At 30.8% G+C, this 26482-nt stretch overlaps 2 protein-coding genes across 3 annotated transcripts in view; both read left to right on the top strand.

Annotated features, from left to right (window-relative positions):
• The first annotated feature begins 258 nt into the window (after window positions 1-258).
• LOC123275407 (CCA tRNA nucleotidyltransferase 1, mitochondrial) lies at window positions 259-2383 on the top strand. Its single transcript, XM_044743509.1, has 2 exons — window positions 259-420; window positions 968-2383. Exons 1-2 carry the CDS (start codon window positions 358-360, stop codon window positions 2360-2362), a joined length of 1458 nt encoding a protein of 485 aa, XP_044599444.1. The 5' UTR covers window positions 259-357; the 3' UTR covers window positions 2363-2383.
• Window positions 2384-10114: 7731 nt separating this feature from the next.
• The window catches only part of LOC123275406, an 80798-nt gene continuing 64430 nt past the window's right edge, over window positions 10115-26482 (top strand). For both annotated transcript variants that reach the window (XM_044743508.1, XM_044743507.1), the window contains exon 1: window positions 10115-10431. In XM_044743508.1, the coding sequence (XP_044599443.1) occupies window positions 10347-10431 (85 nt within the window). In that variant the 5' untranslated portion in view covers window positions 10115-10346. The remainder of the gene's footprint in view (window positions 10432-26482) is intronic.

Below are 26482 nucleotides of genomic sequence, written 5' to 3'. Positions count from 1 at the left end.
TATCAAACACATTTTCCTCAAGAATTTTACTTTTTTTTTCATTGAAAATTCATCAAATGAATTTTTATTTTTATATCTAAGAACTGCTCATGAATATAATTCATAATACTTCAACAAGAATTTAGTAGCTAGTGACATCTGTCTGTTGACTGTCGGCAACAAAGCAAACTACCTTTTCGCTCAACAAAATTTCTTCATTTACTGCAGTGCAATGAGTAACTCTCACTTAACAATCGTCGCTCAATGAAAATTCTAACTTTCCAGAAAGAAAAAGAAAAAAAAACACCGATAAACAAAACGTAAATAACGCGTGATAATTTATTTGTACAATAATGTTAATGTAAAAAGAAATCAGTGATGACAGTACTCTCACTATTATTAAAACAAGTAAAAACAGTATCAAGTTGTGTTCAGTGCCGAGTAAGTATTCAAATTAATAATATTTAACCTCTTTATATAAAAATACAATATTGACAGTAAGCATCTATTTTTTTTTTAATTTCTTGAGTACTATAAAAAAATATAAGAGTTAACATATAAAAAATTTATTTTTTTTTAATTTTTATAATTTATTAACTTGCTGTCAAAAATTAAAACAATATCAATTATCTAGGTTAGGTTATTTTTTTTTTTTAATTTATATGATTATGATACTAAAATCAGCAGACACTTGTAATTTTTTTTATAATAAACTATAACAAAATTAAATCAGCTATCTTAGAATTTTGATCTTAAGATGTTGACATCTTAAAAAAAAAAAAATTACACATGTAGAAAATTTTTAAAATTATCCGCGCAAATTTTTAAAAACATTTCTTAGGTTTCAATTTAATTAATATAAAAAAAAATCAAAAATTATTAAATGTCGGCTAAGTTTAGTTTCATATAATTAATTTACTTGTCATAAAATCCAAAAAATTGACAAATAATGTCATCCAATGTATATTAACACCACTAATAATTTCAGAACCTATCAAAAGCTGTATCAGACTCTGTAAAGTGGAAACGAGTAAAACAGTATACAGACGCAGCAATGCCAGCCTCTAGAGCCGACCCGGTGATAACCAAGCTAGACTCTCCCGAGTTCCGTTCAATATTTTCCCCAGAACTAGAAACCCTAGTCTCCCTATTCAAAAAACACAACCACGAGATCAGAATCGCGGGCGGAGCAGTCCGGGACATTCTAATGGGAATAACTCCCAAGGACCTGGACTTCGCAAGCACCGCAACTCCAGACGAGATGAAGCAGCTGTTCACCTTCGAAGGGATCAGAATGCTGAACACCAAAGGTGAGAAGCACGGGACCATAACAGCTCGAATAAACGATACCGCAAACTTTGAAATCACCACCTTAAGAATCGACGTGGTTACCGACGGCCGGCATGCGGACATCGAGTTCACCACTGACTGGAAGCTGGACGCGAGTCGCCGCGACCTGACCATAAACTCGATGTACCTAGACTTGGACGGGCGAGTGTTCGACTTCTTCTTCGGCTACGAGGACCTCAAGAACAGAAGGATCGCTTTTGTTGGAGATCCAGCTACCAGGATCCAAGAAGACTTCCTCAGGATCCTCAGGTACTTCAGGTTCTACGGCAGGATCGCTGAGAATCCCAGCAACCACGACGAAGCTACTATCAAAGCAATCGTGGAAAATGTCGAAGGCTTGGAGAGGATTTCCGGCGAGAGGATCTGGATGGAGTGGAGCAAGATCTTGGAAGGAAATTTCGCGGTTGAGCTCACGCTCAAGATGCTAGAGTGCAATATGGCCGAGTATATCGGCTTGCCGAAGCACCATAACCTGGAGAACTTTAGAAAAATCTGCGAGAGAGCTCACGCTGCAGGACACAAGCTCCATCCTATCACCATGATCTCCGCTATGTTGAAGAATCCGGACGACGCGATGAACCTCCACGAAAGATTGAAGCTCTCTGCTTACCAGAGAGACCTGGCTGTCTTTGTGACCACGCACCGTGATGATGAGCTCTTGCCCTATCCTCTCTATCCCTTTCAGTGCCAGCTGCTCAAATCCAACAAGCCCATGGTCACCAAGGAGTACATCAAGGAAGTCATCAAGTACCTGGGAAAGTTCGAGCTTCTCAAACCCTTTGAAGAGTGGAACCCGCCCAAGTTCCCGGTAAACGGTCATGATCTCAAGCCTCATGTCACTTATCCACTCCTGATTGCTCATACCATCAACGCTCTCAAAGACTCCTGGCTCCTGGATGGCTGCAAGACCTCCAAGGAAGAATTGATGAAACGCGCTCCTGATATTGTCGTCGCTTTGCAAGAAAAGTACAAGCCGCTTATTGAAAAAATTAAAAATAAAGAAAAATCTAGCAAGAAAAAAGGAAAATTTTAATTATAATTATTATAAATAGGTTATTTTTTAATAAACAATTTATTTTGAAATGGTAAATTTAATTCCTACCTTACCGAAAGAGGCTCACGGAGATTTTACTTGGGTTCTTTGAAACTTTTTTTTTTTTTAATATTTAATAAATATCAACATTAAAATTTAAGTTAGCTTTTGGGAAATTTAAATAATTCCTTTACTGTTGTATGACCTCAAGAAAGAAATAATCGAAGCTCTTGGTTATTCAGTTAGGTGAGCTTAACATCGATTTGAGTGTTGCTTTTTTGTACGATAAATTCTGACAAAAGATATTAAATTGTAAAAAATATAATAAATTTTTTTATTGCAGTTGAATAGAAAAGAGTCCTCGTTTTATGAACTTGAATACTTTCCGATAATGTTTAGTTCCTTTTTTGTGTTCGCCTCGTTGATTCTATAATAACTGAATTGCCTGGGATTCACAGTCGCCTCTTCATCTTTCATCCGCTGCTTCGGGGTTAAAACCGAAGCAAGTCTTTGGTGAAATACTGAATAATCCGTATTAAGAGTCACTTTTTAGAGATATAATGCACTTTTCAAAGCAAGAGGCTTATTCTTAACTTTCAAGGCAAGATTTATTCATCATTTAATTACTCTCGACCTACATTCAATTGATGGATGGATATTACTATTATGATATGTGCTGATAGGTGCTTAATTAGGGCAAATGTTATATTGTGTTAGTTGGAAATTCTGGAGAAGTGGTTTGTCTATTTTTGGCGATGAAGAATTGAATTTAATCAGATATTTCTTCTTTTTTTTTTATTTTTTCTTTGTAAATTTTCTGATTAAAAACGATTAATTAAACTTGCCAAAAAATTTATTTTTAAATTCTAAAAATTTACAAATTTTTACTGCACTTATTTAATATTTTGGTGAATTAAAAAGTAAATTTTAACTTTTGATTAACAATTTTAAGGTAATTTATTGATTTTTTATCATTAATAAATTTTTTTTTAATTGTAGATTAAAAGTAGAACAATTTAAAACAAAAAAAAAAAATTATAATGTATTGATGAAAATATTTTTTAGAAATTTGAAAATTTCAATTTCATTAATAATTTAGAAATGATAAAAAAAATTTTGATGAATAAATAAAGAAAAAAATTATTTAATTGAAATATAAATATAGAATTTTCTAAATTTTTAATGAATAATTCTAAAATCAGGTTTAAGAAGAAGAAAATAACTAAAAAATTAGTTAATAATTAAATAATTCAATTTTTGAATGATGTTTATTGCTTTCTTAAAAATTATAATTAAGTGCAATGGAGTTCGCTAAGATAAATACAAGTAAAATTTTTAAATAAATTGTTAATTTATGTGTTATTAATAGTTAAATTCGATTCTCTTAGTTTGCAAAATAAGCCTATTATATGTAGGTGTAATAAGGTGCGTCAAAATTTAATCTTCGAAAGCAATCTTTTAAATTTGGAATTTTGAGTTTCGCTTTTAACAGGAGCTGTATTTGGGCATTTCCTAATATATTTTGGTGTGTCACGATTTATTTGACATTCACAGAACTTTTTAACAGGAGCTTCGTTTGGCCAAATTTTGAAATTTTTTAATTCCAGAAAAAATGCTTAAACAGAACTACTGTTAAAAAATAATGTGAATATCAAATAAATCCTGACACATCAAAATATCTCAGAAAATGCCCAAACCTAACTCCTGCTAAAAGCGGAACTCAAAATTCCAATTTTAAAAGGTTGCTTTTAGAGATTAAATTTCACTGAGAGAAAAATATGATCAACTGAACTAGGAAAATCTAGTTAAATATCATCACCACTATTCAATTGCAGTTCTTGTACCTAACATTATTTATTATATTGAACCCCAATAGATAGTTACTTAAACTATTTTCAGTTAAATATCAGCTTAATAGCCATCTTGATTAACTTTAACTCAGAAAACAGAAAAAATAATTCGGATAGCTCGGACCGGGAATCGAACCCGGATCTTTTAGTTACGCACTAAGGGCTCTTCCAGTTTAGCTATCTGAGACATTGTCCGTAAAAACCTTTCAGTCACCTAATAACTTTTTGTTTAACACGATAACAAAAACATATTTATTAAAATATAGTCGATATAACTATTTATCAATAGTTACTTAAACTAATGCATAGTTTGAGTAACTACAAAAAAAAATTCAGAAAACTATATTTTCATAATTGTGATGTTATGATTCAGTTAACTATGCACTTTTCTCTCAGTGTTTGACGCACCCTAAGGTGTAAGCTGTCTTTAGGTCTCTCGGTTTGTGTAGTTGCAGGATGGTTTCCAGGTTTGCGTTGTTATTCAATTTTTTAAAAATAAAAAACCAAAAAACTCGACTTTAATACAATTACCAAAACTTTTCACCCATAAATTCATATAAGTAACTAAAAAAAAAGTTACATTAAATTTTTTCCACCTACAAATAAAACTAAAACTTTTCCACAAGCCGCGATTTTTCCAACAGATATTAACCCGACAAGTTTTATTAAAAGGCAATAGAACTGTGGTTAACTGCAGCTGACCATCATTACCGCATTAACTTGTGAATTTAAAAGGGTATAAATCAGCTGTCGAAGAGAAGCGATGAGTTTGAAGGGTTGTCATGTGGATAATTGAAAGTGCATTGGACGGCCGGGCTCTACTAACACCGATCAATACATATATTTATTTATATATGAATTTTCACCATATTCCATTGGATATAGAGTACGGAACATGCTATGTACTTCATACTACATACTACATACGATGAGTATAGATACGAGTAGATATATTTATCGGATCGATGTTGTGTGTTATGTGTCTATACCACGTGCTCTTTGTTTCCTGTCCTCGTAGTCGCGCCAGGTGACAAAACAAAACTCATATCAAAACTTTCCGATAAAAAGCGAATCAGCCCGAAAGTGAAAAAAAATTAAAAGCTGCCCAAACACGATAGCACAGACGGAATTTAAGTAGCCGGTAACAATCAACAGCGGGGGTGTGAACACGAACATGAACATGAACACAGGAGCTATTAGAGACAGGAACTAGCCTCTATATGTATGTATATAGACTGGATAGAAAATAGAAGCAGAAGCATGTGATAGAGGCGAGTCCAACAAAAGAGAGTTTCAATTGTCCGGGAGGGTTCTCGTTAGACTGTAATAACAATTTAATGAAGCTCCATTAACTCGGGGTGGATGAAAATTTGTACTTGTGTATACCAGACGCTTGTCAATTGTAAAGCTAAGCGGGACACACTAATTACGGGTAACTACTAACTGCTGAGAAAATTGGATTCCGGCGCTACACGTGATGTGCAGAGAGAGAGAGAGAGAGAGATCAAAGTCCTGGACGGGGAATGTTTCTGCTGGTGCCGGACGGGGTTGATTCTCTCCGAGAGAAAACAACACCTATTTCAAGCTATTCCTTCTCCGTCTTTCGTTGTTCATTGGTTTTTTACGGCGACTTCTCGTCTTTGAACAATGACTCAACGTTCCAGGATTTCGTGACCCGGAGTTGAATTAACTGCTCGCTGCCAGTCTCACTGCCGCTTTTTTCTTAGCCGTTTTATTTCATTTCTATTTCCAACTATTTTTTTTTCTTCCTTCCTCTTTTCGCCCCAAATTTCTTTCTATTCATATACACGCCAATGAAAATTTTTTAATTCTTTAATTTGTAAGCAAAAATTATAAATTTTATTTTTTTTATCCATTGTTGATGCGGCAGTAAGGATTTAAAATTTTTTAATACTTTTTACGGGATTAGAAATATTAAAATGATTTTTTATATTTAAAAAATAAATTTTAATTCAATTATTTTTTTTAATACAATGCTAGCAACTTTGCAGCAACTATGTGACTTCCGGGACTTGTGAAATATAAATAAATAAATTTTTGCTTTATTAAATAATGACGTTAAATTGCACTGTACTTTTTTAAGTATTGACGTTTTTAAAAATATAAGCTCATCCCGATGTTATACTCGTCAAGAGCTTTCATTTGAGTACCCACATGCATTTTTATATATTTTTCATATATACATATATATATAATATATATAAATATATGAAAAATTGATGTGGGTACTCAAATGAAAGGTCTCGATGAGTGTAACATCGGGATGAGCTTATATTTTTAAAAATGTCAACATTTTACACGATAAAAGATCATTTTTTAATTATGTATTTAGAGATAGAGCAATTTTCGAATGCAGCCTAAATACTTATTATGATAAGTTGACTATCGTTAAAAATGAAATGAAACTTTGAAAAGGCACAAATTCAAGTCAAGACCTTTGAAATGACACTAAATTTCACTAAAAAAAAAACCGATTTTATCCTATGACTTCCCTGGATACCAAAATTTAATTAAAAAAATGACAAAAATTTTTAAAGGGCATAGTTATATTTATAAAGAAAATTTTGTATTATTAGAAATTTTTTATCAAGTTTTAAGTATTTTTTTAGTTCTATAAATTTTTTGATTAAATTATTGATAATTTATTTTAAAGACCTTTCTAATAATACCAAATTTAACCATAAAAACCCATTTTATCATATAAATACACTGGCCACAAAATTTTTCTTATTCTCTCAATAATATAGATTCAAAATATTTTTGATAAATATTTTAAATAATCCATAAACTTTCTAAATTATTAAAAATTTTTTCTTATCAATTAAAAAATTTCAAACTAAAGATTGAATTTTTACAAAGTAAAAAGCTTTGAAATTTCTTTTTTAACCAAAAAATAAAAAGAAAAAAACAGCTCAATTATTTCTTCAATCTATTATCCGCAATCCTTATAAAACCCACCTACACTCAAACAAATATAGTAAAGAGAGTTTGGGTATTCTTTATGAAAACTCAAGCCACGTCTTCCTCAATTGTTGGTTCCAATTCTGTAGCTGGACTGTAAAGAAAACTTGGATGGCTGTACAGATTTAAAAAGACTTTCGGAATACATTATAGGATCGACGTCTAACATCCTCGGTTTCGCTGGACAGCTCTAAGATCTGGAGTTTCCAAAGTCCAAAGTGAATCGCAAAGTCTCCTTACAATACTGTCACGCTTAGCAAGAAAAGTTTAAGAAATGAAAAAGCAAACTGCCAGCCGGGATTTGTTGGTCAGAAAGCAGAGAGAGCTTTTGGTGAATCCTCTTCTGGGTAGCTTCAGCTTGAGCTCTGCCTCTACCTTTATATCCAGCGGCTTGTGGTCTCTAGTCCACAACTGGTCCAGAATTAACAAGATCCTCCCTTTGTTGTGCTCGATCAGCTCTGCCCACGATCCTGCTGTCACCGTTGTTCGGCATCAGGACAATGGCGTTCCCTTTGAGCGCCACTATATTGGATCAGACGGCTTGCTCCGAAGCTTCCCTTGGAAATTCACGTACACAGGAGGCCGAGGTTGTGAGGTGTCAGCGATACTATCCCCGGAGAAGGCCCATAATGTCACCGATAATGGAAACAGTGGTGACAGCGTTGGGGATCCTGGATAATGCTCATCGAGGACGGCTCGACGATAAATTCTCCAAATACAGACTACCATTCGCGTGTTATTTCTCATCCCTTATTCGCAGACCGCCAACTGCATATATTCGATATATCCTATATATAGCTTCCGTTACCACTGTCAGACACACGCTCCAAGCTCATTACTCTTGTCACAAGAGTACAATAACGATCGGTATAATTATTGTACAATAATCCTGACGTTAAATAATCATAAACAGTCGCAGTCGCTTCTGCGCTGCCGATTTATTATTTAAATACAATAACAATTGCGTTTAACTCTCTCGGATTTCGTAACAGGCTTCATTAGTAACTCGCTATAGAATACTCTTTATTTTAGTGACATCGAACTTTTAACTTATTACGCTCAATATTTCAAAGCAATTTAGCTAAAAAAAAAAATCCATAACAATTAAAAAAATTTTTATATTAGAAAAGTAATTTATGAAAAAATTGTGTAAATTTTGGACTAAATTCAAATCTAAAATTGGAAATTAATTTCAAAGGTTTATTATTATTTGCAATGTTTTATATTATTATAAATATTTACTAGCAACTTTGCAGTCACTATGTGATTGCCGTGACTTGTTAAATTACACTGTACTTTCATAACTATTGACATTTTTAAAGATATAAGCTCATCCTGATGTTACACTCATCAGAAGCTTTCACTTAAGTACCCACATGCATTTTGATATATTTTCCATAAATACATGTATATATATATATATATATATATATATATATATATATATATATATATATATATATATATATATAATATATAAAATATATGAAAAATTTATGTGGTTACTCAAATGAAAGGTCTTGATGAGTATAACATCGGGATGAGCTTATATCTTTAAAAATGTCAATAGTTGACCAGATACAAGATAATTTCTTAATTTTGTTAAATTGCACTGTACTCTTTTAACTATTGATATTTTTAAAGATATAAGCTCATCCTGATGTTACACTCATCAAGAGCTTTCATTTGAGTACCCACATGCATTTTCATATATTTTTCATATATACATATATATAATATATAAATATATGAAAAATCGATGTGGGTACTCAAATGAAAGGTCTCGATGAGTGTAATGTCGAAATGAGCTTATATCTTTAAAAATGTCATTATAGTTGACAAGATAACAAGGTCATTTCTTAATTATTGACATTTTTTAAGATATAAGCTTATCCCAATGTTACACTCATCAAGAGCTTTCATTTGAGTACCCACATGCATTTTGATATATTTTTCATATATACATATGTATAAATATATGAAAAATTGATGTGGGTACTCAAATGAAAGGTCTTGATGAGTGTAACATCGGGATGAGCTTACATCTTTAAAAATGTCAATAGTTCACAAGATACAAGGTCCGTTTCTTAATAATGTATCTTAACAATATAGATTAAGTTAAAATTCTTGTTATATTTTAGTGTTAAAATTGAAGCAATTTATTAAAATTTAATCGCTCAGATAATTTTTGAGTTTAATTATTTTTATGATAAAATTCAGAATGTCGTTTAATTTTTTATTAAATATTATTTGTTTGATATCATCAATCATGAGGTATCTATGTAACAAGTCACAAGCATCAATTACTTTAATTAATCGAAATACTCCAATTAGCATCCTTTTTGTATTGAAGCACAAGCTTGCAGTAATGACAGATACATTGGTGCTGTTTGATTTATACCCAAAGTATTTTTTGTATATTAACTTTTAATTTGTCATGATTTGATAAATGGGTTTATTTATTTATTAATTTATTAATGTAAAATCAATCCAAAATATCAAACATAGTAAACTAAAAAATAAATTTTTAAAACAAAAAATATTATTTTACTAAAAAATAAAACATTAGAATTTTTAAAGACTAATAAGCCCACGTGAAACATAATAATTACTCTCAGCTGGATCTCATATCAAGCCCATTAATAATTAAATATTAGGTTCACCATGTTCATCAACCTCAGCAGTAGCTAGTACCTAACAACGCTTACGCGAGGAGAGCATAACATAACAATATTAATGGACATGAGCTTCAAAACAAAGTAATAACAATAACAATCCAGGATTGGGAATATAACAGTAACAGTATACGGCATGGGAAATACTCAGACTCGTGGAGGTAGTCTTGTTCATAAGCCCGCGTAGGTGGTGGGAAGCTCAAGCGGGGGTGAGAAACTCGAGGTATGCCTGCGCGGTTACACGCGTTCACGTCGTGTTTCTGTCAGTAACCGTTGGACTACCACCTTGGTGCGATCCGCGACGGATTTTACCGCCTCACCACGTTGTAGTTCGGACACACGCTCGGTGATACGTAAACAAAGTTTATTTTCGAGTTTTTTACCACCAAAGGGACAAAAAGAGTCGTTACCAATGAAGTAATTCCCCTTAAAAGTGGTCACGGTCCATCCAAGGGCTTCCGCAGATTTACCAGAAAAATGAATTTGCGTGTCAGCTTGTTAATCTGGATGATCGTTGGTTTTATTGGGTTGAGTTTAACAGCCGAGTCGAGTCTTGCTGACGGTAAGTCCAATTATCTCCACATCTGCTATCAACACTGTCAACAAATTATTATTCCAGAAACTCTCAAGGTTTATTCAAATCAAATCTCCCGGAGATATCTTCATCCTTATCTTCCCTCTATTTTCCACACTAGCCGGATTATTTATTCAGCTTTAAGCGTTCGAGCTAAAGTTTATACTCAGTGTGATTCCTCGCGTGACTTTCTCCTCAGATTAATCCCCATGAAGATTATTTTTGCATGCTAGCAGAAGCTAGTGACACCTGATAAGTGAGATGTGAAGAGCAAAGAGGAGTTAAATAATGAAGAATTGTTGAATTGCAAGCCCGTGATATATTTTGTCGGGTGTGATCACACGCAACGCTGAACTTTGCCAGATCACAGCTTTTTATTCGGATTTTTTTGCTCTTCATTAATGCCCACTGTGATAGAGATAAATTAATGCCGTGTTCTCATTACACAAATTGCTCTTTTTTTTTTTTTTTAACTTCCCGCTAAGAAAATTGAAAATTTTTTAAAATCGGAAAGTTATTGGTTTCACCCCGTTTTTCGAAAATCGAGTTTTCAACGGATGTTGACGTATTGAGGTCCTAGGAAGCTTCCCCGAATGTTTCCGCAATGATGTCCGTACGTCTGTATGTATGTGTGTGTGTGTGTGTGTACGGCCGTATGTAAACCTCATAACTTTTGAATGGCTTAACCGATTTCATTGCGGTTGAAACCATTCGAAAGGGCTTAACTAACCTTAGATTTTGACCATAATTTGGACCGATTCGAACCAGTAGATTTTGAGAAATCTCAAAAAAACTGCAAAAAAAAATTTTTTGAAATGTGGTTTTTTTGGAATAACTTTCAAATGACTTTACCGATCGATTCCAAAAACCAATCAGCTCTTAACATAAAAAAACACGTCGATTGCTGCCAGCCCGGTCGAAATCGGTTAATTCGTTCGTGAGTTATCGTTAACGAAAAAAATCGAAAAAATCGTTTTTTGGGAATTATTTTGAAATTCCTTGTTCGATCAATTTAAACTTAAAGTTCTTTATGAGGCTTTAAAAACTGCGTTGAATGCCACCAATCACGTAAAAATCGGTTCATTCATTCAAAAGTTATTGCGGTTTAAAAATTAGAAAAATAGTGTTTTATTCAACTTCTAGCAGATTTTTGAGCTCGGAGAGCTCCAAATGATATGAAAATTATATTTTTGAGGTCGAAAAGCTCAAAAAAGTAATAAATGCAAGTATGAAATGAGCGGGAAGTTGCAGGGATGGCCTTTAGGGTCAACCGTTTTCCTAGTTTTTTAGGTAAATTTCATAGAAATCAATCTTTTTCATTGGTCCTCATGTCGGAATTTTGTCGTAATATCTCTGAACTAGTTAAGTAAAGCTCAAAAATAACGTTAGTTAAAAAATTTATATATTTATGTAATATAAAACACTGATAGAAGGATTTATTAACAATTAATAATTTAATTTATTTGAAGACAATTATTTAATTTATTAAATTTTAATAAATATTTTTTAATATTCAATAAATATTTATTTGGGAGGAAAGTACATTTATTGATAGTTAAGAAGTATTTATTAATAGTTAACAAACATTTATTAACAGTCAATAAATATTTTGTTGAGTGAATTTGTTTCGCTTGCAATGTCATATGATATGAAGATTGCTTATAAACAAAAATCATCGTTATAAATTATTTGGATTAATTATATTACATTATAAGAACATTTATTGTAAAATACTAAATTCTATCACAGCTCATAATTATCTTTTATATTTTTAAATATTAAAAAGGTTAATTTATTTAGTGAATTTAATTATTATCATGTATTCCAGCTATTCAAAAGAAAATTGCTATTTTTGCTTTTAATTTTAAATAAATATTCGTTAACAGTTAACAACTATTCATTAACCATTAATAAATATTTATTAACAGTTAATAAATTGTACTTAATAAATTACTTATTAATTGTTAATGAATATTTGTTAACAGTTAACAAATATTTATTAACATTTAATAAATCGTATTTAATAAATAATTTGTTAACTGTTAATAAACATTTATTAAATCCTATGATGTTAAAAATCATTTGTTAACAGTTAATAAATCTTATTAAATATAAACAAATCCTTCCATCAGTGCACGTTGCACGAGATGTTAACACGATTGTGTCTACAGTTCTTGACGGATCGAGATGAAATTTGTTGCACATATTCTTTAGATAATAACCTTGAATGAGTTTGAAGATGAGCGAAATCCATCAATAAGTTTAGAAATGCCAGCTCTTCAAAATTATCAAAATAGTGAAAATCACATTTTCGGTGACTTCATTGATGTATAACTTTTGATTGAAATGAGATAGCTAATTTTTGATAAATTAATGTATAAGCTCATCAAATTACCTTTAATTTTCCGTATACAGCATTGACGTTTTGGCTATTTTTAGTTATTTTATCAAAGTTAAGAGTTCTATTGAACCATTTTCAGGCAATATGTAGTACAACCGACTTATGAATGTTATTTTATCGAGAATTCTCAACAGATCTTAATGAAATTTAGTATACAAATTCATTAGACAATTAGCTTGCATAAGCCTTAAAATGAGCGAAATCCTTCGATTAGTTCAAAAATAGTAGCTCTTCAAAATGATCAAAATAGTAAAAATTACGTTTTCAGTGCAAAAAATTTCATTTTTTACTCTTCATTAATGCCCACTGTGATAGAGATAAATTAATGCCGTATTCTCATTACATAAATAGCTCTTTTTTTTATTTCATTTATTACATTTACTCCCACATTTTTAATTAAACAACATGGTAATACTCATCAGCAAATATTTAACATTTACTGAAGATAAATAATTAACTTTTGGTATCAATTATGTAATATGATATTGAAATTCTGCCCGAAAACGAATCACGGGAATTAAATTGCAAACTTATGCAAATAATTATATACAAATATATAAAGATGTTTGGTATTATAATATTACATTCAGAAATTTGTTTGGTATTTATGAATTTAATATGAAATTTATTAATTATTATGATTATAACGTAATAATCCAGACGGGAGATTGATTGAATTCAATTGAATTTTGATTAAAATTTATGCAATAATGATTGACGTTACGGGCGGACAAATTAAAGTTATTCATGTTTTATGGTTATTCTATTACCGTATTTACGCGATAGAATATTTCTACGCTTGGAAAATTACTAAAAAAGGATGAAATTCTCTCGCTTATTACTATTTCAGAGACCAATAACATAACCGGGTTTAATTAATTTCTCTCAGGGATGTCATACCACACGGCGGCTCTATTTGACGTCATATCAAACAAAAATGACGGGCAAAGTGGACGTTGATCGTTGGACCGCTCTATAAACTTCTGTAAATAATAAAAAAATAAAAATTTCATTCTATCTGTACACATTAGCGAACATAGGCAAAATTCCTTTGAAAGGGGGCTTTTATTTTATAAAAATAATTTTTATAAAAATTCAAACCCGAGTTAACATGTATTATCCACGCAAAAGAAAACACAGTGAATATATTTTATATTTACAAGACAGACGTTGGGATAGTCGTCAACTTCCCCGGGCGATATTCCCACGAAATGTCATACTCTCTTTTATTAACTGAGGTACAGAGGTAGAATATAAGCCCGGATATTTCTCGGAAATGACATAACTTTCTGAGGATCTACATACTCATGATCTGAAAAAAAATTATACATGTTGAACCGGCAAATTAGCTAAAAAAATTATTTTTTTCACAAGAAACTGAATTATGTTTTTTTGTTAGTCATTATTGTATTATATTTTTTTTTATATTATTGTTCGCTGAGCAGATTCTTGCGGAGATAGATAACATAAAAGAAAGTTCTTTGCTAAACAACGTCAGTCGGCAAAAGTATTCGGTTTCTTCCCGCAGATGCTTTTCGCTGGCCAGTTTTGTTGGAAAAATATGTGCTCACTCCATCAATCTAAAAGTTGGAAGATAAAGAACACATTTTTTGTTTACTTTCTTTTATAATATAACAATAATAATAATAATTATGATAACAACTAGTAATCTGCAGTCGCTATATGGCTGCAGAGAATTTCTAATTGTAATTATAAAAAATTTGCAAAATTATTCTTCCATATTTTCAATCACAATATAGATAGTTTGGATTTTTTAAATTAGTAATTTTATTTCAGAATAAATTAATAATTTAATTAAAAAATTTATAGAGCTAAAAAAATTCTTAAAACTTGACAAAAAATTTCTAATAATACAAAATTTTCTTTATAAATATAAATATACCCTTTAAAAAATTTTATTCTCAGTTTTTTAATTAAATTTTTGTATCCAGGAAAGTCATAGTGAAATTTAGTGTCATTGCGAAGGTCTTGACTTGAATTTTTGCCTTTTCAAAGTTTCATTTCATTTTCACCGATAGTCAATTTATTATGATAAGTATTTAGGCTGCATTCGAAAATGCTCTATCTTTAGATAAATAATTAAAAAATGGCCTTGTATCTTGTGAAATATTGACATTTTTAATGATATAAGCTCATCCCGATGTTACACTTATCCAGATCTTTCATTTAAGTACCCACATCAAATTTTCATATATTTATATGTTACATATATGTATATATATAAAATATATGAAAATGCATGTGGGTACTCAAATGAAAGCTCTTGATGAGTGTAACATCAGGGTGAGCTTATATCTTAAAAAATATCAATAATTAAGAACTGACTTAGCTATCGTGTCAACTAATAATATTTTTGAAGATATAAGCTCATCTTGATGTTACACTTATCCAGATCTTTCATTTGAGTACCCACATCAATTTTTCATATATTTCATATATTTATATATATGAATATATGAAAAATATATAAAATGCATGTGGGTACTCAAATAAAAGCTCTTGATGAGTGTAACATCGGGATGAGTTTATATCTTTAAAAACGTCAATATTCAAGAAAGTACAGTGAAATTTAAAAAAAGTCATAGTGACTGCAAGATTGCTAGTAATAAATTAACTATCTAAAAAACTACCTAAAACAAAAATGAAACCTTGAAAATGCACAAATTGAGGTCAAGACCTTAGCAACTATAAAAAATCCCATTTTACCATCCAAATACCCCGGAGACAAAATTTACCTTCCCTCTTTACACAAAATAAATAACAACAAACCCAAAAAATTAAAAATCCACATAAGTTTTCTAATCCCGAGTACTTATATAACTTATTACTCAGAATCTTTCATATCGGATCCCGGCTGATTAAATAATCTAACAAAGTCGCGAGTGTACTTACCTTCCACGATCACATATACATCTACCAATGAAGCGTAACAATAACCAATGGGAGGTTTCTTGAGCATATTCTAAGCCCTCATTTGCATGCCATCCTTTGTAGCTCCCATCTATATATTAACAATACCCGTCCTTTTAATTCCTCACAATAAATTTCCTCTGTACCGACTTAGTTAATTACCCCGCGAATGGGATTTAATAATTACATTAAAGCTTACGGAGGCTCTGCACCAATTATTGCAACCTTCAATAAGCTCAGTGAGAATTATTTCATTTTTTCGCTGTCTCGTTCGTTTCATCTCTTATTTAATTCATTAAATATTCCTTTGACGTCGGATGTCGGGAGCAACAAGACAGTCGGAGGGTTAATTTAACTCTTGTGTCTTCGTCCTTCGAGTCTTTAGCGGCGACAATGAAGCTCGAGCTTAAGCTTAAGATATGATAAGCAGACGCTTTCCGACTTAAACTGCCGGACTGGTGATATTAATATAAATCAAGACATTGGATATATTTATATTTATAATAAAGTAAAAGAGACAACCATCAGCAGAGGCACGAGTATCGTCCATTAGCTTTTAGCGCTGACGTTGCCGCTGGCATTGCACCCTCGTAATCCTCCTTGGTACTCGTTTCCCATGTGTCCTCTATATCCTCCTATTGCCCGAGGGAATTCCTCTGCCAGAGAATCCTCTTCTCTCTCTCCCTCTCTCTCTGCAAAAGCCTCCACCCACCTCTGTCTTCGTCTGGACCCACCAGTATAATTTCCAGCAGGCATCTACGCTTTGACCCGAGCCTAATCATTCGACAATTAGATTTGCATTGTTTGACAGCTGAACGTTAATTATCCGAGGCACTGGCGTGTTATTTGTCTCCTTCAGAGAGTCACTCACTCACTCGCTTGCTCGGTACTTGCTCATCCCGTCCTCTTTTTCTTTCTTGCTATCTTTTTACGCTCCTTTATCTCGGTATCAAGCTTTGTCTTCATAAATTCACGGTGTTATTTTACCTCCCGCTTCTGGCAGGTTAATTTTTTCGTCTTTCCGAGCGTGGTATGTGCTGTCTATGAAAAATATTTAAAAGTAGGCGACTGCTTATATGAAAAAAAAGAAATAAAAATAAAAAATTCAACGGAGCCTTTGCTCTCAAAGTCTGAGAGCTTGCTGCGCTTCTTTGTTGAAATATTTTTGGATTATTCGCGACTACCCGAGTCTTTTAAGGAGAGCGAAATTCCACCCGGCGATATTTTTATTGTAGAGAATATTAAAGCGATGAAGGCAACTACGGAGTTGATGCTCATCTTTTAACACGCTTTTATTAGAATTGTCTATTTATGGAGATAAATTTTTCATCGACATTTTTATAAACTTCTGATTTATTTTAGCATTTCTAAACTTATCGAGGATCAATGACAATACAGTTATTTATTTATTTTGTTTTAATATTCTGACCAGGATTATTTATAATAAAAATATTTAATAAATAATAAAAACTAGCAACCTTGCCGTCACTATGTGAACTATAAATAAATAAAATTTTACTTTATTAAATAATGACTTTTGTTAAATTGCACTGTACTTTTTTAAATATTGACGTTTTTAAAGATATAAGCTCATCTCAATGTTACACTCATCAAAAGCTTTCATTTGAGTACCCACATGCATTTTTGACATATTTTTCATATAAACATATATATATATATATATATATATATATATATATATATATATATATATATATATATATATATAATGTATATTTTAAAGATATAAGATCATCCTGATGTTACACTCATCAAAAGCTTTCATATGAGTACCCACATGCATTTTTGACATATTTTTCATATATATATATACATATATATATATATATATATATATATATATATATATATATATATATATATATATATATATATATATATATAATGTATATTTTAAAGATATAAGCTCATCCTGATGTTACACTCATCAAAAGCTTTCATTTGAGTACCCACATGCATTTTTGACATATTTTTCATATATACATATATATAATATATATAGATATATAAAATATATAAAAAACTAATATGGGTACTCAAATGAAAGGTCTCGATGAGCGTAATGTCAGGGTGAGCTTATATCTTTGAAAATGACAGTAGGAGACAAGATAGCAAGGTCATTTCTTAATTATTGACATTTTTTAAGATATAAACTCATTTCGATGTTATACTAATCAAGAGCTTTCATTTGAGTACCTACATGTATTTTGATATATTTTTCATGTATAAATATATATAATATATATAAATATATGAAAAAATGATGTGGGTACTCAAATGAAAGGTCTCAATGAGTGTTACATCGGGATGAGCTTATTTCTTTAAAAATGTCAATAGTTCACACGATACAAGGTCATTTCTTAATTATGCATCTAAAGATAGAGCATTTTCGAATGCAGCCTAAATACTTATCATCATAAATTGACTATTGGTGAGAATGATATGAAACCTTGAAAAGGCACAACTCCAGGTCAAGACCTTTCTAATGATACCAAATTTAACCATAAAAACCCATTTTTTTCTTATTCTCTTAGTAATATGGATTATTAACAAAAAAATGATTTTATTGCAAAATAAAAAGTTGAAAATTTTTTTAATAATTTTACTTTTAAAAATATCTGTGAATAAAATATTTACAGCCAATAAAATAATTTTTTTTTTTAATCACTTTTATTATTTCAAATGTACTAAAAATTATTTTCTGCTTTTAAATTTTAATTTTTATTAAAAATTAAAACATGTCTTTAAATTTTTAAAACTATTATTTTATTACTTATTTTTAAATAAAAATTTGATCCTCGACAAGTAGCGAATAATGAAAACTGAAGTAAATGAAATTTTTCATACATAGTACGCTCGACGGTAGCTAGCTTATTAACGTCAACGAGTTACTTTTTTACACATTATTAAAGCTGGAAAGTACTTTTTTCGTCGGATAATACAATGACACTTGGGAGTCGGAGTCGAAGTCGGGAAGGGCGAAAAAGATAAGCAAGAAAATGTGGTGAAACTATGGCGCAGTCTTACGGTTAATTGCACTCGGCGTACATACTGATACTATATTTATATATATTACATACTATATACATTATATATGTCTATGTATATAAGTGTGTATGCATAAATGCGCTGGCAGCGGTACACTCTTTTGTTTTTCTTCCACTTTCTGGCTGTAGATTCGAGACGGTGCTTGAGTCATATTTCAGAGACCCGCTGGAGCGATGAAACTGGATGGTGGATGCTGGATAGAGCCGTAGTTATTATACTCTGGGAGTAAAATAGTAAAATCCGCAGGTCTCTGTTTCTACTTAAACATTTTAGGTGGTGGCACAGTTACGAGTTACGATACTGAAGCCCATTTTACAAATGTTTTAAATGCCAAGTCACATTATTCACTATTTAAATTTAAATAAATTATAATTATAAATTTAGATTATTTAAATGGAGTGCTAATGTAGGGAAATATCTCCAAAGTGGACGATGTCGAGGATTAATTAGTACACCGGTGAATTCCATTAGTTTTTAAAAGGATAATATTTGCTAAAATAACTTTACATTAGAATATTATACTTTTTTACTTTTATTATTCTATTTTACAGTTTTAAAATATAATTCGAGAATGAAGTTTTTTTAAATTTCTTTTGTCGGAATTATTAACTTGAGTGGTTCTTATTTTAATGTTTTAATGGACATCCTTTTCAATGCAGTTTATTTTTATATTATATTCTTTTATTCACTAACTATAAAAATAAATTGTATTTAAAATTTATCAATTAAAGTAAAAACTTTTTTTTTATAGAGAAAGTAGATTGCATAGAAATTATTTTATGAAAAATTTTATCAAAGATTAATATAATTATTAAAGTCAATTTCAAATATTCAAAAATAAATATAAAATTTCAGTTAATAAAATTAATAAAATAAAAAGTATTTTAATTCTACGCTCAATAAAAATTTAAACATTGTTTTAAATATTTAAATATAAAAAAATAAAAAATTAAAACAGTAAAATTAGTAATCAAAACTTGAATTAATTTTTTAGATTACAAAATCAATTATTCAAAAAAAAAGTATTCCAATTTCATGCTAAATAAAAAATTGAATATTTCCTCTCTAGTAACTTAATAACCGCTGATTGCTCGAAACTTTTCCCGTGAATTAAAATGTAATTTTAATTTAAATTTAAATTTCAAGTTAAAAGAAAACACCAACTACAACAGTAATTAAAGCACTAAACCGAAGTATCATCGTCAATGTCCATTGCATAACAGCGAGCCGTCAGTTACGCAAATCATAGCCCTTAACATTACGCAAAATTCTTGACGTAATTACCAGAGTGTGTCTGTGTGTATAAACGGAAAGAGGAAAACGTATCGAGTTAGCAATTACGTGGAAGTGTATCGCGGCCATTACATTACGTGGGTAGTGTTTGAATTCCCAAGGGATAAATTTGTACGATCGGTATCGTAGAAGCGCCGCGAAATTATGCAATTCGAGTGATAGCTTGCGATAGCGCAGCCTCTGAAAGAGCTGGATTCGTCATTTACGATACAAGGATAAATCATCTCCATCTCATGCATAGAAGCCCTAATAATTCTTGAATTACATCGTTATCTGAAACTTACAGCGCCGCAGTGATATGGAGGCGGCATAGCAGTAAAACTCCGAGTTCGTATAATTGCGATGTAGTATCGTCGGAAATTACTTCGACTTGAGCTCGACACTAAAAAATACACAATAAAGTTTGTTATTGCAAATTGAATGAAATAACGCAACTAAGACCCCCGAGATGACATTTATGTTTTTATTCCGTTATTTATTTGGAGCTAAGGCTTGTTTAATGTTTAATTTCCGGCTATCTTCTGTCTGACCACTTTCCAGTTTCCAGTTTCCTCTTCACGCTGTCTATGTCATGTACTTCTACAATACACACTCCAGAGCAGAGGCACCGGTTGTCGGGAATTGTCGGGAATATCGCCAGTGCGAGAATAACATTCAACCAGTGGCCGGCAAGGGAGTGCTAGAAACAACTCAATACCCATATCTATATCTATACATTATCTGTACATCCTACATACCTATACTGATGTACAGTACTTCTGTAAATACACTTTAACACAATCTACAATATGCTACAGAGGTTTCCATTTTGTCCTCGCTTTTTCTTTGTTCTTTCATTTCTTCAGTGTTTTTCTCTACTTCTGTCTACCTACCGTTTCAAATTATAAGATCATTTTATATTTACACTTAATAACCTGCTTTTTCTTTTATTTATATTACATTATAAAACTAAATAATTAAATACCCCTATGAAAAAAAAATATAAAAAAAATATATTTCAAGATACATAAAAAATATATTTTAAATATATTAAAAATATATAAAAAATATAGAAATATATATAAATTATGTATAGTAAATATATTTTTAATAACTAACTTTTGGCTGATTTTCATATATATTTTATATATTTCAAATATATTGAAAATATATTTTTTTTATATTTTTAGCTATGTATTTTAAGATATATCTTGAATATATCTAAAATATATTTAAAATATATAAAATATATATGAAAATCGGCCAAAAGTTAGTTATTAAAAATATATTTACTATACATATTTTTTATATATTTATATATGTTTTATAGATTTTTAATATATTTAAAATCTATTTTTTATATATTTCGACATATATTTTTTAAAATTTTTTTTTCAAGGGGGTAATAAAAAAAGTAGTATTAAGAATTACAAACTTGTCTTTTGAGACTAATTTAAAAGAAATTTTTTAATGATATAAAAATTAGCCACATATATCTTAAAATATGTTTTAATAATACTATATATGACCTGACAGTCATCTATGTCCATACATAATTTTTTTATCAAAAGTAGTTCCAAAAATCTCCAACAGGTGGCGCATGATCGCTTAATTGTCTCCTAGCAAGAGAGTTAATTTTAAAAAGATAAGTTTTAAAGCAAAAAAATTTTTTTTCACTTATTAATAATGATATAAAGCTTCTAATTGTAATTACAAATCTTACATTAATTTTTTTACATCTTACATTAATTCTTTTTTACCCTCTAGCATTTTATTATGCTTAGAAAAAAAAACTCCAAGGTTAAAAAATTAGTTATAAAAAAAAAATAAATAACCAAGTGTGACAATGCATATTTTTTCTCGATTAGAGCTCGTTAGTCATCAAATTTTCTCTTATAAAGTATGTCACTAATTTCCTACCCTCTGTTGTCTATCAAAACACGATAAAGTTTTTATTACAAAAATAAAATATTTATAAAATAATTCGTGGCTTTTAGAGTCTTTTTGACTAGGCATATTTGCCCTAATAACATTCAAATGTCGAAACAAATAAAGTCATTAATTATTACCTACTCTACAAAAATATACCCTTTGAGGTAAATAAAAATAAGGTGACATTTGACCTCAATTTCGAAATAAATTCTTCAAATAAAATGATATGTAAATAAATTAAACAAAATAATAATTTCCAAAAAAATTAATTCAGTCGCAAATAATTAAATAAATTTTTATATGTTTTTTAATTGAAAAAAAATATTTATCCTTTAGATTAAAATTTTTTAATCAAAAATCTATTTTAAAAATTGAATTAAAAGTAAACACAGTAATTTATTTGAGCGCTGACCTTAAAACAATTAAAATACCAAATGAAAGTTCGAATTACGATAAAGTAAATGGATATTGCATTATATTATGAGCAACACTCTATCACTTTAAGGAAAGATCAAAGTGCCAATCCCAAAGTATGCGAACTATGGTGAGGTATATTGAAGCTGTTTCGAAACTGGCACGCTCTAGGAGCCTCACCAAGCAAAGCATACTATACACCCAAAGCGAAGAGAGAAAGCCAGGCCGCAGGAATCTCTCAGTGATTTTACTCTCTTCTGAAAAGCCATCTCTTTAGTTTTCTTTAGCTTTTTCGGCTCTTTAGCTTCAACTTCACGTTTCACTTTTCGCCCGGCTCATCTCAGCCCGAATTCCCGGTTTCCCGCAGATACTTTAACCCTCCGCTTTTCAAACTCATTCTGCAAACAGTGCACCGGCCACTTTGCCATGAAATGCTATATGCGCCGAATAGAACAATCGATAGAGAACGCTCTGGGATGAATAGAGTAACTCAATGCAGACTCAAGAGAAAGAACATTTTAAATAAATTAAATAAATAAATAAATTAGCAAAACGTAAGCGGAAAATAATATAATTGGCGATTATTCAGCGCTTAATCCATTACTACTTCTCATTATATTTGTATTGGGCTCGATCCATGAATTTAAATCCCGCCTGGAAAATTTGAACTTTATAAATATGGATAAAATATAAATATAAATTATTATTCACGTTATTGTTATTTTTGGATGTTATCCGCCGCTACATGCCACAGTATAGTTTACATTACCTACGTAATTATTGTTATTATTTTATGGAACGAAAATGATTCGTAAATGCTCGGAATGCATTATTCATGTCAGAAGAAATATTTCCACCCTGAAATATCATACAGAATAACAAAATTCTAGTGTATGCAGTTTAAATTAAAGTTTTAATGACTTTCGGGGGATTATAGCTTGGATTTTAAGTTGGTTATGACTGTGGTCGAGGCTTTTTTTAAGCCGCTTGGATATTACTAGTCGACGCGGAGTTCAATGTTTTCTTTTTACTGGTGTAGACAAATATGCAAGAATTATTTGCTTGAGAGTAAATATTTTTAAACTAAGAAAATTTTTAGGAAAATTTTCTTGATTTAAACTTTTTTTTTTTTTTTTTTTAATTTAACGTAGTTCCAGCGTGGTATAGTATAGTCAGAGCATTTACTATGGACAAAAATTTAAAAGCTCCGGCACACAGACGTTTACACATACAATTACATATTGTTAGTCTAGTGATCTGGCAACGTTGCTCTTAAAAACCGTGAAAGATTTGAATTTCCCGCTTTTTATGCTACACTATTTCAGGGAGCGTTGCGTACGGCGTTGCCGTATTATTGAACGTTTTGAATTGAATTTTTTTGATTGATAATTGAAAATTTGTTTTGTTATTCATAAAAAATGTAATTAAAAAAGTAAATACAAATATTTCTCATTTTTAAATGAACATATTAAATATTCACAGTATTATTTTCAATATTACTCAATAATATGTTATATTTCTTTTGATATTTCAATAAAACGTTGAAAATTTTTGCTGTGCCTATTGCCATGTATTTTAATAGTTCAACTACTACTTCTTTCATAGTCTATTTTAAAAATATAGTCAAAATATAAATAATTAATTATTTATTTCATGAAAATCACTAATTTGAACTAATAAATATATCTTTATATATTAAAAGTAGGGTCAAATAAGCTTTATTTTGAAGCCTGTTCAACTACTGGGTACTTTACCTTTGTTATTAATTAAAAATTTTTCAATTAAATTAAAAAAATTTAATTCTTAAATATTCAGAAAAATTGTAGGTACTATTTATACGAAAATATTTTTTGCCCTCCGGGCGGAAAGTGGCAACTTTCGTCCCGCTGCGCTAAACTAAGTTGCCGCTTTCCGCCTTCGTCGGACAAAAAATAGTATACACTCCTCGGGAAGTAAATAAGAAAGCCTCAGATCACATGTTTGTTGACCTCGGCTTCGCCTCGGCCAACAATTACATGTGATCTGAGACATTTCTTACTTTACTTCCCTAGGTGTGTAATATACTATCTTCGTTTATAAAAATTCAAATTTTTTTTTTACCCTCCGGCCGGAAAGTGGCAACTTTCTGGCCGCTGCGCTAAACAAAGTTGCCACATTCCGGCTACGTCGAGCAGAAAAATAGTATACACACCTTGGCCAGTAAAATAAGAAAAGCCTCAGATCACATGTTTGTCAACCTCGGCTTCGCCTCGGCCAACAATTACATGTGATCTGAGACTTTTCTTATTTTACTGGCCTAGGTATGTAATATACTATTTCCCGATCTAAATTTTTATCTCAGTTCATAGTATATTACAACCCAAGGCCAGAAAGTTGGATTTCCTGGCTACGCCTCGGCCATCATATCACATACGTCGGGGTATCCAACATTCTGGTCATGGGTTGTATACAATTTTTTTGCTCTCCAGCCGAAAGTACGCAACCCCGGGGAAGGGGTTTTGCAAAACCGAGGCGAAGCCAAGGTTTTGCCGGGCATGAGGGGGGTGCCGCCCGACTTTTGCAAAGCCGAGGCTTTGCTGGTCGGGGCGAGTATAAAAAAAAAAAAATAAAAGTTAATAAATTGAAAAAAAATGTTATTTTAAACTTTACTAACAAATGCTCTGATTAAGAGTGATATCATGCACAGAATTTGTCACAAATATTTAAACTCATTCTCATTACAGAATTTATTTTTTTAAGTTGATTAAAAATTAGTTTTTAATTAGAATTCGACGGCTAAGAAAGATTGAAATTAAATTATTACAAGTTTGTAGAGTACATGGATCGTTTTATAAACATTGCTTTACTAACTATCAAAATATAAAAAAAAAGCAAATAAAATTCACAAAACTATTATGTTTTATTTTTTAAACTTTTTATATAAATTATTTGTGCAGTATTATTATTAAATAGTTCATTAACAATGATCTAGTTAAAAATTATTTTTATTTTTTTGACATTTTTTGGTTAGTTTATGCGCTGACATGTTACATACAGACGATGTTGTGACTGTTATATATACAGTTGAAACTCGCTGTATAGGCCGGTCGCGCCACGAAAATGCGAAAGAAAGCGAGATTCTGTGCTGCCGAGCCAGAAAATATGCGTAGCGCGCATGCGTTAGAGCAGGCCATAAAAGTTGCTCTTCCTGGAGTAAATTGCTGCCAGGAAGAGCGTACTTTCGGCTAGGAGAGCAAGAAAAATAAATTTTTTTATATAAATTCATAAAAACGGACTTGAACCACGATAATTTATAGAAAAATTTTTCAATTAAGTTTAATAAATGTAATTTTTAAATATTTATGAAAAAAAAGTTTCTTTTATAAAGTTTTAAAGTGTTTTAAACAAAAACCGTTTCTTCATCGAGAATTTATATTATCGAGGCAAGTTAACTTTTTAATACGTGCAATTTATTTCTATTAAAATTAAATAAATTATACATATTTAGTATTGCGGATGAGTAAAGACTAAGAAGGAGGGCATACAAGAAACGATGGCGAACGGCAGCTCTGCCGTACATAGTAAATAGTAAATAGAAAATAGTACATAGAATTATATGGTGTACATATATAAATATATATAGTTGATGCAGTAGGTGCAACTATTGTTGTAGACGTGGAACGGGGATGTTCGAACGAACAGAACGGCAGTAACTTTAAACGGATGAGGTGCTCGTACGATAGTTCGGGTGATTACACACCGACGGATCAAATCGTGGGGAAGCGGCTGTATAGTTGCACAGTTGTATAGTTGTACGCAAGCTATGTAATTGCAATTAAAGATCGATCATGCTTCCGAGTTCCAACTCGGCTAACGAACCGTTTTCTTATACTTATTAAAACCGATTCTAGAATCTCGAGACTATTTTTTGCTCTAAGAAATTACGGAGGATTTTAATGAAGATAATCTATATTAATAAGAGAATAAGAAAAATTTGGTGGACAGGATAATTATTTGATAAAATCGGTTTTTTTAGTGAAA

The sequence above is a fragment of the Cotesia glomerata genome, linkage group LG1 (assembly GCF_020080835.1).
Source record: "Cotesia glomerata isolate CgM1 linkage group LG1, MPM_Cglom_v2.3, whole genome shotgun sequence".
In the NCBI taxonomy this organism is placed as follows: domain Eukaryota; kingdom Metazoa; phylum Arthropoda; class Insecta; order Hymenoptera; family Braconidae; genus Cotesia; species Cotesia glomerata.
This window is presented reverse-complemented; position numbering and strand designations above follow the sequence as displayed.

Bases quoted from the DNA above. Each gene is read 5' to 3' on its own strand.
- LOC123275407 (XM_044743509.1), top strand. From the start codon at position 358: ATGACAGTACTCTCACTATTATTAAAACAAGTAAAAACAGTATCAAGT. The intron at 421-967 runs GTAAGTATTCAA...TAATAATTTCAG, and splicing joins CAAGTTGTGTTCAGTGCCGA to AACCTATCAAAAGCTGTATC.